General features: G+C 41.7%; 1 protein-coding gene across 1 annotated transcript in view; it reads right to left on the bottom strand.

The window, feature by feature from the left end:
* Nucleotides 1-14,711, bottom strand: part of mtmr11 (myotubularin related protein 11) — a 34,346-nt gene that overhangs the window by 2,268 nt on the left and 17,367 nt on the right. Inside the window, exons 4-16 of the mRNA XM_008430744.3 lie at nucleotides 14,549-14,618; nucleotides 14,228-14,367; nucleotides 13,404-13,488; nucleotides 10,046-10,193; nucleotides 9,822-9,909; nucleotides 9,546-9,634; nucleotides 7,955-8,082; nucleotides 6,476-6,554; nucleotides 5,479-5,549; nucleotides 4,014-4,186; nucleotides 3,462-3,632; nucleotides 3,169-3,387; nucleotides 1,553-1,870 (exon numbers count right to left, since the gene is read on the bottom strand). Coding sequence (XP_008428966.1) covers nucleotides 1,553-1,870; nucleotides 3,169-3,387; nucleotides 3,462-3,632; nucleotides 4,014-4,186; nucleotides 5,479-5,549; nucleotides 6,476-6,554; nucleotides 7,955-8,082; nucleotides 9,546-9,634; nucleotides 9,822-9,909; nucleotides 10,046-10,193; nucleotides 13,404-13,488; nucleotides 14,228-14,367; nucleotides 14,549-14,618 — 1,779 coding nt within the window. The remainder of the gene's footprint in view (nucleotides 1-1,552; nucleotides 1,871-3,168; nucleotides 3,388-3,461; nucleotides 3,633-4,013; nucleotides 4,187-5,478; nucleotides 5,550-6,475; nucleotides 6,555-7,954; nucleotides 8,083-9,545; nucleotides 9,635-9,821; nucleotides 9,910-10,045; nucleotides 10,194-13,403; nucleotides 13,489-14,227; nucleotides 14,368-14,548; nucleotides 14,619-14,711) is intronic.

The following is a 14,711-nucleotide window of genomic DNA, read 5'->3' on the forward strand; positions in this document are numbered from 1 at the left end:
ATCGCTGCTGTTAGCAGATGTAGCTCATGTGTCAGATTTATATGTGTACCAGAAACGTGAATAATAGGGTTCCAGCATAGAACTGGATACTAATGCACATCATATTTTTGATTATTATGTGTAATTTGTTCCTCCTTTTGACATTTATGCTCTGCTTGGTGTTGGTTTGACACAAAAAAATGGAATAAAACGCACTGAGAATGGTTTGATTCTGCAAAAAACAGCAACAAAGATAATCTGCATTAAATCCAGGGTGAAAAAACTAAAATATTAGTTTAGATTAAGATCACTGAGGAGCTCTAATGGTCGTTTCTATGGACAGCAGAGATCTGAGTTTATCATTTCATCTCAGGCCAGAAACAGCTTATAGCTTTAAACAGCAGCTGCTTTAAATTCTTCGCCCTCACCACACAGGCAATATTAATTACCACAGCTCTCATATTTATGTATAGAAATGCTGCATGCATCAGTGCAGCTGGATAAAGATAACAGTGTGTAGCACCAGCAGACAGTCAGAGCAGCTTTTCACACCCACCAGGCTTTTTTCATTTCAAACCCAACGAAGACGAAGACTGATTTCACCCTGATAAAGGAAACAGTTAAGACACCTGCAGCATTAGCAGATTAGCTTCTCTAACGCCGTTAGAGAAGCTAATCATTATTAGCTTCATCATTAGCTCTCTTGCTAATTATTAGTAAGCAGTTCAGGAGCATCGTGGTTTGGTTTGCTCCAACAAGGCAAATAAAAACTTCTTTTAAATCTGGTTGGCAGTAAACAAAGAACCTTTGAAAATTTATGAAATTTATTTGATCTTATTGAGCTCAACCTCTAAAAAAAGTGAAAAGTTCCTTTTCATTTTGCATCTCTGAGATTTAAACATAAAACTGATTTTACTCAGACTGAAAACAGAACTTTACAAGTTCTAGGACAAAAATTTCTGTTCAGAAAAACAAAAACAAACAAAAAGGAAGTCATGGATTTTATGGATTCATGAAGAGATTTTCAAATCTCTTCATTTTCAAAATCACTTCCCTTGTCAAAAATCCTGTTGCATATTTTTATGTTTTTGTGATTAGAAGGAGAATCAGAGCTAAAGGTGCTAGACCCTGAGTTTAGACGTTTCCAGGCTTTACCTCCTTTTCAGTGGATTAGCCGAGTTTTCAGAGTGATGTTCATCCTGTGAATCATCCAGAACCTAAACCTAACACACACAGACCATTCGGTCCATTTCTTGTGTCACTGATGATTTGTGTTCCTCTCATAACTTCAGGAAAATCTCTAAAAGGCTCCAAAACGTTTCATAATCACTTCCTGTAACATGAAGTGGATCCCTCTGCAGTTTAATAGCTTCCCTCTGCAGCTTGTGTGCAGTAGGTGACGGCATCCGCCCACATGGGCCTGGACTATTCTTATCATCGCCATGGAAACGGCGTTAGACGCACCACGAAGCCTCCGCTCTGCTCTGGCAGTTACTGACCAGCAGGTCCGACTCATCTGCATTTATAAGAGGCGACGTCATCTGCTGGATTTCTCACAGAGTCCTGCACGTACCTGAGCGTGCAGCGCCCCCCGCAGGTAGCACTCCCTCCACAGGCTCATGCAGGGACCCATCAGGAGGGGCAGCAGCGGCTCGTACGGATCCAGGGGCCCCTTGGGCCCCGAGGCGGCGGCCGTGTTCTGGGGCAGCTCAGTCAGGGCCCACGCCTTCAGCAGCCGCTCCAGGCCAGGCACGTTCTCACAGGACAGCGCCCTCCGGTGGCTCTTTCTGTAGGCGCCCGAGCCGCCGCTGCGCCAGGGCGGCAGGTTGGCGGGGCAGGTGAAGGCGCCGCGGGAGAGCAGGAACACGGAGCCGGGGCCGGCGTCGGCCAGCTGGGGGGGCCGCGACACAAACACACAGGAAAGTTTAAAGATTTGACAGAGAAGAGCAACAGCAGCAGCAACTCTGAGCAGGACAATGTAAAAACTTTACATTTTCAACTTCAAGGTCATTGTTAAAAACGCATAAATACGTATTTATAAAAATGTACATGAGATTACAGTGATTTGTTAGGCTGATGTTAAAGCACAATAATAAACACATAATAAAAAAAACACTACGGAATGATACATAAAACAACATTAACTGCTATGTATCTTTGCAGATACTACCCATGATGCATTCTGCTTCATTCTTTTTTTCTGGTGATGTTTAATAGTTTAATCTTAGCAAATGACATTAATTTAATCAAATCGAAACAATATTTCATTCCATTCAGATTAATAATCTTCCATCAACTACATGTTACACATAAAAAAGCAGATTTTTTATTTCTCCTTTTTTAGTTTATTGTCCATCAGATTCAGATCTTTATTCGTGTTCAAATGGGCTCATAATTTTACAGTCAGTCACAATAAAAAACAACTAAATAACAGCAATTCATAATTAATCAGAGGTTATGGCACTAAATTCTCCTGCTTCAACCAGTGGAGGTTAAAAACACAAAATCATTCAGATGGTGGTAAGAAAGGTGAACAATAAATAAACCAATAAATATATCCTACTTCAAAAATATGCTGTTGTTGAAGAGTTGCTGATAAGTAGTTACTCTAAGTATGCGCTTTGATCCTGGCTGAATAAATAAAGGTTGATATAAATCCAAGGTCCATTTTAGAAACAGTTCATGTGTCTCAGTGAACATTGATGCTGTGGAGCTCAGCTGCAGCTCGGTGAAGCACAGTGGCTGTTTTACGTCCACCACTAGAGGGAGCTGTGGTCTCAAGAACAGGATGTGCTGCTGCCAGCAGCTGGGGCTGAGAATTTATCACACCGTTGAATTTGTTTGTCGAATTCAGTTAGCTTTAATCAGTTTTTAGTGTGTTTGCTAGTTTTTATTATAGTTTAGTTTTCATTAGTTGTTGTAGATTTTGTTCAAAAGGCTGTCCTTGAAGCGTGTAGCGACATAAATCACATTTCTTTCTTTGCCTGGTGTCCTAAAGAAGAGCTTTATAGATGGGAATGTTTCTCTAGAGCAGGATTTGTGTTTGCTGTGTCATGTAGTCACAGTTATAAAGTTACCTAAAAAACTAGTTTTGCTGCTTTTATTGTTATCACAACAATACCACAAAATATTGTGATAAAGCTACATGTTAGCAGCTCTTGTTCAGGTGTCGGTGCTCAGAGCCTTTACCCTGTGTGTGTCCAGGTTGGTGTTGAGGTTTCCATTCAGCAGCGGCTGGAGCGGCGGCGTCGGGGCGACGGGTTGGACGAAGCCGTCCCGCCTCTCCCGACTGTACTGCAGGGCCCAGTCCCAAACCGGAGGCAGCGGCGGGTCCGACGTGTCCGAGGAAGAGTCCGGACCCAGCATGTCCCTCCAGCCGTTAACAGGCGTGTACAACTGGCCGACGTTCTGCCAAGAGTTAAAAAAAAAGTCAAAACGTAGTTCTGGGCAGGATGGAGGAGTTTGTCCCACGTGTTCAGTACCTGGGAGCGTTTGCATCTTTCCCGCTGGCAGTTTGACAGGAAGGTGGAGAAGAGCGGCAGGTGGACGCTGTCGTGCAGGGCCAACAGGAAGTCGTCTGTCAGCTGGAAACGGGACGGGAACTGGAACCACAGGTGCCAGACGCAGTCCAGAAAGAGCAGGAAGACCGGAGACTGCAGGACAGGGAGAGAATCAGGATGCGTTCACATCAGCCCCGTTTAGTCCGCTTTAATACAAATCTGGTTCGCTTCGTTTTCTGTGAATCAAACTCTGATGTGGACCAAAACAGTGTCTTCTCTTCTTCAGAGGTTTTTGTGTCATTTCCTTCAGTAGTTCTTGGAGCAGCGCCCCCGCAGGCGAGGGGAGTGAACAGGTTTTTTAAAGGGTTTGATGTCTGAATGAGAACAGCAGGAGCTGAAAATCTAACAAACATTACAGTTTTGGTTCCCAATCAAACCCAGTGAATCGGACTAAAACGCCATAAGAGGAGAGAGAATATGGAGAGTCGAGGTGATGTTGGGATCCCCAACTTGCTTTCAGTTGTGGAGCCTCACCTCCTCCTTGTCGCTCTCTCGGTGGTAGTTGATGCGGCTGTAGAAGCGGTGGCCGGCCATCACCCACTCCTTCTGCACCAGGCCCTGGAAGCCTTGCTGGGTCCGATAGTGGGGGTCGCACATCACCTGGACCAGGCTGGACACCACGCAGCTCATGTCCCGGTCCTCCACCTCTGGTGTGAAACACAGCACAGCATAAAGGTTTAGCTTAAAGCCAGTTTCTCCAAAAAGCAGCATTAGAGGAACAAACACCAGAGGGGGAAAACAGCTGATCACAGGTCTGCAGGATGACAAACTGCGTCTGTGTCACTGGGTGTTTTTGTTCTGCCACAGCAGATGGTGAGAAATGAGCAAACATGTTTGTCTAACGAGTTCCAACATGATCTCACAAAGCCGTAATGGTCACTCTATGTCTTCATTTTCAAAGCATGTGAAGTACAAGCAGTGATCACAAGCAGTGAAGAAAAACCTCCAGAGATCCAGAAAAATGCTCCAAGGACAGATGCATGCGGACGCTGTCATCAGCAGACACCTCTGATCACTTTGGATTATAATGAAACACAAACAAAACCTTCTAAGGAAGAACTTTCAATTAAATGGCTCTGGTTGGTTTGTTGATGCGGATCCAGGTTTTAGGAAATGTTGATTTGAGGCGGCCCTCTTCTTTTGTCGTTTAATCCATTTTGAGAAAAGCATCAGTTCAGTAAAACAGCCCCGCATCATGACGTAGCCACCACCATGCTCAACAGCTAACACAGTGTTTTCAGAGCGTCGATCCATGTAAATGCTCTTCTCTCCATTCTGACCAAGCAGCTCAGTGTTTGTAAAGTCTGTGAATCTAAACTCGAACTCCAGCTAACAATTATTCTACTAATCGATTATTCTGTCGATTAATTGGATAAAATAAATTGGCACATTCTACTGATATTTCATTTAACCACTTACACTTATTTTATAAAATACAAATAAACAATTCAGTCCCTTTTAAAATAATAATAAAAAATGTTCTTGCCTAAAATGCAGTAACAGCATTCCTTTAGTGAACGCTAGCAAAGGAAGCATCTGCAGCTAAAACAATAATTTTCACATCAACACATGAAAAATTTGATTAACATTTTGATTAACAGCAGAAGGTGGTTAAATAGGAGATTTTTTATCTGAACCAGTGAAGCTTAAATTAAATTAACTCTGAGTGTCTCCTTCAGAAGCTAAACTAAGTCACATCAAATGATAAAGCCTGCAGTAAGACGCCGTGGTGTGGATTTACCTGCCAGGTGAAGCAGCGGTCGCTGCGTATCTTTTGTTTGGAGGCCTTTAACTGTGCATGTAGGTCCAGTGGAGTGTGGTTGTTCCTGCTAACGCGCTACTTCACTCCGAGCCCTAATGTGGCTTTAATGAGGAGGACTGGCGTGAATAATGAATGGACTGAATGATGTGAGCCGGGGTCCGGCGTCATGTGACTCACCCTGCAGGGCCACAGTCAGGTGACCGCTGCGCAGCAAACAGGAAACCTCTGACGCCTTCCTCAGACACGACCTGGAGACACACACACACACACGCACGCACGCACACACACAGAGACAGAAAGGTGAAGGAGCGACATTCCCCAGAGTGTTTATGTTGGAGTAAAAAGGAAATATTTGCAGCTTTGAGTGAAACGATGCTGACTGAGCAGCTGCTCTCTCCTGAGGTTCCTGGAGGATTTCTGTCTGGTTCTGCTTCTCTAAGAAGCTTCCAGAGCGAAAACCGAACCCTGGAGCCGTTCAGTAGGCAGGAAATATTCTGCCTCTGGTTCTGCTGGTCTGAACGTAAACCTCAACCAAAACAACCAAACAGACTAAATCTGTGTGTTTTTTATCTCTATAATAATAATAATAATAGAGATGCTGCCTCATATCTCTCATCCATATGTTGTCAGTAGTTATATATAATTAAATTTTATTTTCCTAAAATGCAACGGCAGCGATAAGATGCAGCAGCAGACTAAAAGAGGAGAAGAAGGAAGGAAAGAAAGAAACCTTACCAGAAGAAAGGAGAGAAGAAAGACTGAAGGAAGGGCAGATGGAAGAAGGAAATATTGACAAAAGGAAGGAAGTTTGGAAAGAAGGAAGGAAGCAATGAACAGATGAAAGGAGAACTGGAAAGAAACAGAACATTTTGATCAATGAAAAGGAGGAAAAAAGGGAGAAGGAAGAAAAGAGGGAAGACAGGATGAAAGGATGAAAAGGAAGGAAGCTTGAAGGTCTGATACTGAATCTAAAAGTTTGATTTTCCTTCCAGGAGAAAAATATCCGAATCTCTTCACAGTGTAGCAGGCGAGCCGAATGTCTGGAAGATTAACTGCTGTCATGCTGCATGCCTGGTGCATTATGGGAGCTGTAGTTTTTTTTTTTACATAATGACACCCAAACGAGCAAAAAGCTTCTGAAAGCTGAAAGAATCTGCAGACTGTGAGGTTTTACCTGATGTAGTCCAGCCAGTGCGTTCCCTCCAGCGTGGATAACCATTTATCATCAGGCACCGACACAGACGAGGAGATATCTGAAACCCAAACATGACCTCAGAACCCAGAAACTACACACACACACACACACACGAAAACATTCAGATCTGATCCCACTTCATCAACAGTTATACGAGGAATAAAACCCACATAAAGCTGAGCCAATCAGAGCATCTAGTTTCATTATGTACGACTAAATCCTCCCGGTAACCGACTGAAATCATGTGTGGGTGTTTTTTTTTTTCCCACAGCAGAGAGCTGTGTGCTGTGAAACAAGACAAAACACAGAGCTGATAAATGTGTGAGCTGCGATAAAGAGCGACCTTCACACACCGTTTCTGTGAGAGTACGGATGGCAGTTGAGAATGTGAAGCTGAGGAGGAACACACTGCTGGGCTCTTTGTTACTCTGTCAACTTGTGAACTCAAATCTAACAGCTGTACGAAGGGTTGAAGGTCACACAGACCATTTTGCACTTTTGCTCTTTTTGTACCAGATAAATTCAGTCATCTTTCTGCCTTAAACCATTTTGTCCTTTCATACTGTTCTTGGGTGCGTTTCATACATACTTTAACAACAATTGTCTTCCTAATCTGCTGCAGGAAGACAAGATTACTGTATATGACTCCAATAAATCATATCTGCCAAAGAAGGAAAAGGGAAAGGTCTATTTGACTTTATTTTTCTGCTATCTGAATGAACTTTTTGGGATAACGCAATTTGCATAACTGGAAATTTGTTTCAGAAATGCAAATTAAAGCGATATTCAAACATTTTTTTCTTAATAAAGTTACTTCCAATAACGTCATTAGCAATGTACCGCTAACCATAAAGAGCTAACATAGACAGTTTCACTAACACTGAACATGCTAATAAGCAGAAGCTAATGCTAATGCTAACACAGAACTAGCTTCCAATATGTTGTTACTCACCATGTATGAACATCAACATGTGGTAGAACATAGTTTATCGCCCCCAACAAGCTAATGACTCCCACCTGTTCGGTTTGAATCACATAAGTGAACTTGTGTAGTTTGTGTAGAATTTCTTTTACTCTTTTACATTAAAATAAAAAAATTTAAAAAAACGTACATTTATGTTGTAAATATACCTCAGGAACCTTCTAGTTTTATCAGTTTTATTGAAATCGTCCTGAAATGTAAGAGCTTTGGAAAATTGGTTAACTTCCATCACACAGATTTATGGATTTGGTTTTCTGCGCCATCTGCACACATGTTGGTTCAGGTGTAACATGTATTTAATACTTTATGGGGACAATTTTCCTGACGCATATTACGTTGTGGGGACAAATGGTGTTTTTGGCTCATGGGTCAGGTTTAGGACTAAGGTGTGAATTGAGTTTTGGTGCAGTAGAAATGAATGGAGGTCAATAGAAAGCCAAGTGTGTGTGGATGTGAGTGTGTGTGTCTGAGCCCACCTCCCAGACAAAGGGCCCGCAGGCGGCTGTGAGCCAGCTGGATGTCGGCGGGTGACGGCAGCTCGTCGCCCAGCTCCACCACCACACACAGAGACGACTGACAACCAAACAGAACCATCTCCAGGTTCCTGCAGAGCACAACGCCACACTGGGTTACTTTACAAGCAGCTCACCTTTGGTGTGTTACAAGAGAAATAAAGAAAGTACACCCTCTGTAAATTCTGAGATTTTAGACATAATGAACATAAATGTTAAAATTAGTGACAGGACAGAAGAAAAAGATTAAGTATTGAAGGAGAAAACTTCTTTTTATAAAACTTAAGTTTCCTCAAATCTGAGGTCAGCTGACAATGATGCCAAACATGGCAGAATCCTTGAGAAAAAAATAATCAATGACCTAAACTTGACCGAAAAGCTGGACAGAAACTAATATCTGGGAACGTTGCTGACCTGAAGCAAAGTCAGATTGAACATCAGGGTCAAAATACCAGCAAAATGACGAGAAAAGCTCAACAACCTCACACAGAAGGAGGCCAATCAGAGCCATCGTGGGTTAAAGTGGTTCTGCAATCATGAGGTGGACTCAGTTTTTCCTCACCTGGCTTATAAGTAATGATTTTTTTAAAATTCTGTGTAATTTCTTCTTCTGTGGTGTCTCCAGTCACAGCAGGAAGTTGTTCATAAATAGGGACATAAGAAGAGAGCGTCTAAACTAGATTCTGCTGCTGTGACTCTAAGCAGCTTTTAATCTACGGCTTTAATAAGTAGCTTGTGGCTTTCAGCTGTTCCAATGTGTTTCCTGTTCAGATAAAATTTATCTGAGCTTCTTCTAAACACGGGGACAGAAATAAACTCCAGCTGCAGAGTAAAAACACGACAGTCAGCAGTAAACCTGACAGAAAGGAAGATAGAGATCAGCTAAAAGACTTTAAAAAACTAAATTAAAGAAGCTGTAATCTGTGGTGAGGTGATTTTCCATTTCACTCATGTTTGACAGCATCATCAGTAGATAAAGCAACGTCTACCATTTTAAATATTGTTGTGTAATAATCAGTTATATGTTATAAAATGCTGATAGCTTTTAGCAAAAGGAATGTGGTTGTTACAGACAGTTCAAATCAGAGATTTATTTGATCTGATTGCTTATTTAGCTGAAATAAAAGCTTGTGCTTCGATTTAAATTGTTGTTCAGAACAAAAACACTCATCTTCACTGAATGAATAGTTTCCTGGAGGCTAAACAGCCATTTTTAGACTTTTAATACACATAAAAAACAGGTGATCCAGCTTAAAAAGAACTGTGTTCGTTTGTTTCAACTAATCAAATTAAGTTTATCCAAGTAAATATACTAAGTTTATTAAGTTGTCATGTTAAACAAGCGTAAATAAAGTAAGTTGGACAACCTTAATTCGATTGCCTGTAATTTTTAAGTTGGAGCTCCATTCTATTTTTCAGAGTAGATATTTAAAGCAAAACCTCCCAAACCAAGACAAGAGGCGAACAAACCTAAACGTTACCCAACCTACAGCCAAGCCAGAGTTTATTGTGATCAAACAGTCCTGATTAAACAGATGGCGCTGCGTTCCCAGACCTGATGTCGTCTTTCTCGTGGTAGATGTTGTTCTGGAAGCTGGACATGCGCAGCAGGTCGCTGCCTCTGGGATGCCTCCAGCACCATCGCTGCAACAAACCAAAACCAGAGCGTCACCCTGGCTCGTAACACTTTCCACAAAAACAATTAATTCATCCTGAAAGAATGTTAACGAGAAGCTGGAACGTCAGCAAACCACTTCAACACATCACAACGTTAAAAACACAACATGTTCAGAAGCGGCGTTGTGAATCAAAGGGTGTTTGTGAAGCCTACAGGTATCCGGCCTTCATTGAAGTGGGCGAAACTCTTCTTCAGCTCTGTGTCCAAAACCTTCTGAGGAACGACGATGAACTTCGACAGGCTGTCAGGAAGCAGAGAGAACGGCTTCGGTTGATTCATGTTAAAAACACATCAGCAGAGCCTGAGGCGCCGTCCGTCTGTCTGTCTCTGCTTCGTTTTCCCTGTGTTCAGCTCGTTTGTACAACCTGAGGTTTTACCTGTTCGACATTTCGAAGCGGTCGTTGACGGAGCTGACCCTCCAGCTCGTGGCGCCGCAGCGTTCCAGCTCCTGCTCCCAGTCCGAGGCGGATTCAAACCAGTTCATGTGGGAGTCTCGGCGGCGGTTGCTTAGGAACTGCTTCATTTCTGGAGGAGGAAAAGCGATGCAAACACAAGGTTTGGATTTTTTTTATTCAAATATTATCTGTGACACTTTGAAGAGGAGAGCAGATATAGTATTTAAATTAGATTACATCACCATTTTCTGTTTCTCAGTTTTATACAGTTGTGATAAGAAAGTACACAACTTTACATGTCTGGAGTTTCTGTGTAAAATTTGGCTTATTTCATAATAAAAAGGGATTTTAGGAGTTTGCTGAGTGAGTTGACACAATAAGAAACGCAACAGCAATGACTTTGCAGCAATGAGCTCAAAATGTGCCCCGCCCCCGGCAACATTTTGATAAACGCCAGAGAGGGCGGAGCCAAGAGACGCTCAGGGGCGTGGCTAAGCGCAGGGATCGTTACTGAACGATCTGTTCCAGCGCTCAAGAAATACTTCTGAATTATTCTTAAAACGTTCATCAAAGTGTAAAATATTTATTTACACTAATTAAAATATTACTTGAAATACGTGGGCCTTTTTTCATAATTTAAATTCAAAGTTTATAATTCAGTGCTAATGCATCAATGATCGTCACAGTCGCTGTACCAGCTCCTGACTCGCCACCGGGGGGCATATCTGAGTGAGTTAGTTTTATACCAGAATCCAGAGCTCAGTAGCTCAGACATCAACCAAGCGGCTCCGTTTGAAACCAATAAAAAATTTAACTGCAGTAGCCACTGATCAACCCGCAGAGGGCAGCACTGAAACGGTTTTATGTTAAATACTGAAGAATTTAACAAATTTACACGAAAATGTCAAAAATTGGGCAGAAACATAAAAATCTCCCCCATGGTTCAACTTGGATAATTTCTCCAAAGGAAAAAAAAGAAGTTGATTTGGGGCTTAGTTCTGCTTTAAAGGAGGAACAATTTAAAGAATCTCTACTGAGAAAAATATTATTTACAAAAGATTTTTAATCTTCCTAGAAGAAAGCATTCCAACATACAAAACAAACAAAAAAAACACACACACACGCACACACACACACACACACACACACACACACACACACACACACACACACACACACACACACACACACACACACACACACACACACACACACACACACACACACAAGCTTCTTAGGGATGTAGAATAAGTAAAACTGGGCCGATATTAATATTTTAAGTTTGCCGGTGATTTAAATTCACAAACCTGCATCTGAATGAACAATAAAACTTCAGGAAAAACATCTTTTGGACACATTAGACTGAAGTTTGGCCGTGATGCACAGCACCGTGTTTGGAGGAACCCAAACAGCACATCGGCACGGTGGAGGCTGGCTGATGATTTGGGCTTGTGCCGAGTCATTGACAGGACATCAGATCCTCCTGATACAAAAGTGTTGCAATGAAATGTGCCACAAACTATTTGGGTTATCCAGTAAAATGTGGAGGAAACAAACTGTTCAAATATTACTTTCTCAATGTCAGACCACCATTTAATGTTTCTTGAATATTGTATCAGACTTGGAATGGACACAGTTGACCCCTTAGGGCAGAGTTGAACTCCAGGTCATTTAACTACTTGCTGCTGAAGGGGGCTTGCATTATTAATCCAAGAGCTGACAGTCAGCCAGAGCGGCCAGAGTAGCGTAGCTTTAGCATACCCTGATATACAGCACAGAGGGAGGGGCTCATGTTTCCATATGCGGCTGCACTCAGCAGCGTGTTTAAAAATGTCTTTAACTGCAACAAACTTCTGAGGTCTATATTAAAATAACCCCTGCTCTTTGATAGCATGATTATATAGTTAGTTATGTTGGTTTAATCTTCAAATCGATGTCAGTTTCAACAGATCTCCTCCACATGGTTACGGTTTCAAAGCCAATGTTTTCATTGTCCCGCCTCCTAAGAGAACGTTTCCAATATCTGCAACTTGAGACGATGTGAGCTTTGTGTGTTATTATGGTCTGCACAGATTTTCTGATGTTTCCAATTTTACATTCTCCACAAGTTGGAGAGTTGCAGCATCGCATCCAGGCGGTGCTGCAGATGGTGGGAATGACACGCAGACGGATGACGAACCGCGATCACAGATTTTTGTACATTCTGTCTTTAGACCCAAAGTGAGAAAACTATAAAATGCTTCAAAGAGACCGAATGAGACGTTGAAACGGAATAAAAACATGATTTATTATTTTGTTAGTTTGTTAACTGAATTTCAATATCCATGATTACAGATTTAAGCTCAAATGTGGATGAAAGGGAAAAACCATAAAAGATAAAGGAGAAACATGAACTCGAAAATCAGCACCTTCACACTCAACCAGGAAGTAAAAGTCATCTGTAGTCACATGACAGAGCTATTTAGACAGCTGTCATGATGTGTAGCCATGGCAACAAAATGGTCAAAAATAAAAGCTCAGATTTTTTTTTTATACCAAATTTGATTTCAGGTGATTTTTATCCTTCACTTTTTGTTCTTAAACAATTATAATGACTGGAAATATGTTTTTTAAAAACTGCTTTTTATTTGAATCATTTGTTCTGTGAGATGACTTGGATTCAAAGTCAAAGTAAAAAGAAGATGTAAAACACAATTGTCAAACAAGATGGTAGTTGTTGGCTGGGCTAGCATCGCTATGGAAACCCCAAGGTGTGCAATGGTGAAAATTTAAATGTTGTAAAAATGTAATCAACAGAAACAGAAACAGAAAATATTCCTGCCTACAGCATCACCATTCATGATGACTCTTTAAGCATACATGCATGATATGAGTTAGAAATAGACAAAAAATTAGATCTATTCAAAGCTCCAGCCTCAACATTAAACGTTTTAGACATCGATGCCATGATAATTTGTGTAATTTCTGCCAAGAAGCATGATCAAATATGAAAGCAGCTACACCAAAATGGCTACAAAAAGAATGCAAAAGGGATATTTAAGCACATATTAGGGGGGGCTGCATGAATACTTTTGAAACTAATGGTATAACTTTAACTGTGAACTTTAACTCTGTGTGGATTAAAGAAAGAAAACCCAATTAAATTCCCACTTGTGGACCCAGACGTTTCTTGTTTTTCTCTGTAGTTGTGCAACTATTTCACCCCAGAAGAATGATGGCTCAAATGAATCATTAAAAAGACCAAATGAATATAACATCAATACATTCATCCTTGAGCTGTAAATGGACAGGACTGGCTCCAGGAAGGACCTGGAGCGGTTGCGGGCAGTAAACCACTCACCTACACTCCCCAGGGCAGCGTTCTGGAAGGCTAAAACGGAGCCGGGTTTGAGAGGCTGGTAGGTCTTGGCGATGGTGTAAGTTATCTGAGGAGGGGAACCAAGAGAGCCGGTCAGGAGGACAAAAGGTCGTCAGGAAGACCTGAGGCAAATCAGAGGGGCTACGACACTGATGAGCTGCTTCATGCTGCGGCTCTGATATGGCTGATGTACAGAGTGGTAAGAAACCTGCGCTTTCAATCTGGTGCACAAACACACACAGGAAGAGGCTGGGCTATGAAACTGTTCTAGAAAACACCGAAAGTATTGATTTATCAGTGCTGAATAGTAAAAAAGGAAAAGATTAGGAATGCATCAATCCACTTTTTACACTTCCGATACCAATATCTGAGGTTTAGTATCGGCCGATACAGAAAAGCAATTCACTTTAAATGTTTCTAAAACTGAAACTGACAAAAACAACAGGTTCACTACCTCGGTCAAATATGCAATAAATAAAATGCAGCAAACTTTCTTTAAAATGGTCCAGGAAGTATAATTAGGAATTTTAAATACAATGCAAAAATAAATAAAGTATGACATCACTCAGAGCAGAAAGCATAGAGTTAGACTGCATAGATCTGCCTTTATGGATTGGGCACGTTGTCACTGATACCCGATCTAGATTTTTTTTCGATATCCGGACCAATACAGATATTAAATTTGAGCTAACAGCTGATGTAAACATCAACTCTTTGATTCTGATGAGACTCTGGACCTGCAGAATGTGCGTCATGTCCCAGTGTGTGTATTACTGCTGTCATAAACCAATGAGATCAGGACACACCTCTATGACCTGCGCATCGGGGGTCAGGCGGTCAAACAGGAAGCACATGACTCTCATGTCCCGACAGTAGAGCACCAGCTCCTCTGGAGTGAACTTCAGGGACGAGTTCGGAGTCACCAGCTTGGTTCTGTTTGGTCCGACTGAAACGCAAAGCAGGACAACAAAACTGTTAAACGTTAAATTAAGTAAAGCAGAGATAAGCTAAAAGAGATTCATCACCATACCTATTATAAAACACAACCAGCGCTGCAGCATGGCAGCAGATGCTAAAAGCAGGTGACAGTGAGCGGAACCACAGAGTGGGTTTGAGGTGTTACTCACCAGCCACCACTTTCTCTATAGACGCCAGAGCTATGTCATGATCTCCCAGGAGGATCGGATCTGCGTTGTCCTGCATCAGAAATCACACAGGAAGCCAGATTTAGATGGTTGGTGCATCTTAACGGGTTGCTAAGATATTTACTCTCAATATGTTGGCTTTTAG

The sequence above is a fragment of the Poecilia reticulata genome, chromosome 16, assembly GCF_904066995.2.
Source record: "Poecilia reticulata chromosome 16, P_reticulata-male-v2, whole genome shotgun sequence".
Taxonomy (NCBI): domain Eukaryota; kingdom Metazoa; phylum Chordata; class Actinopteri; order Cyprinodontiformes; family Poeciliidae; genus Poecilia; species Poecilia reticulata.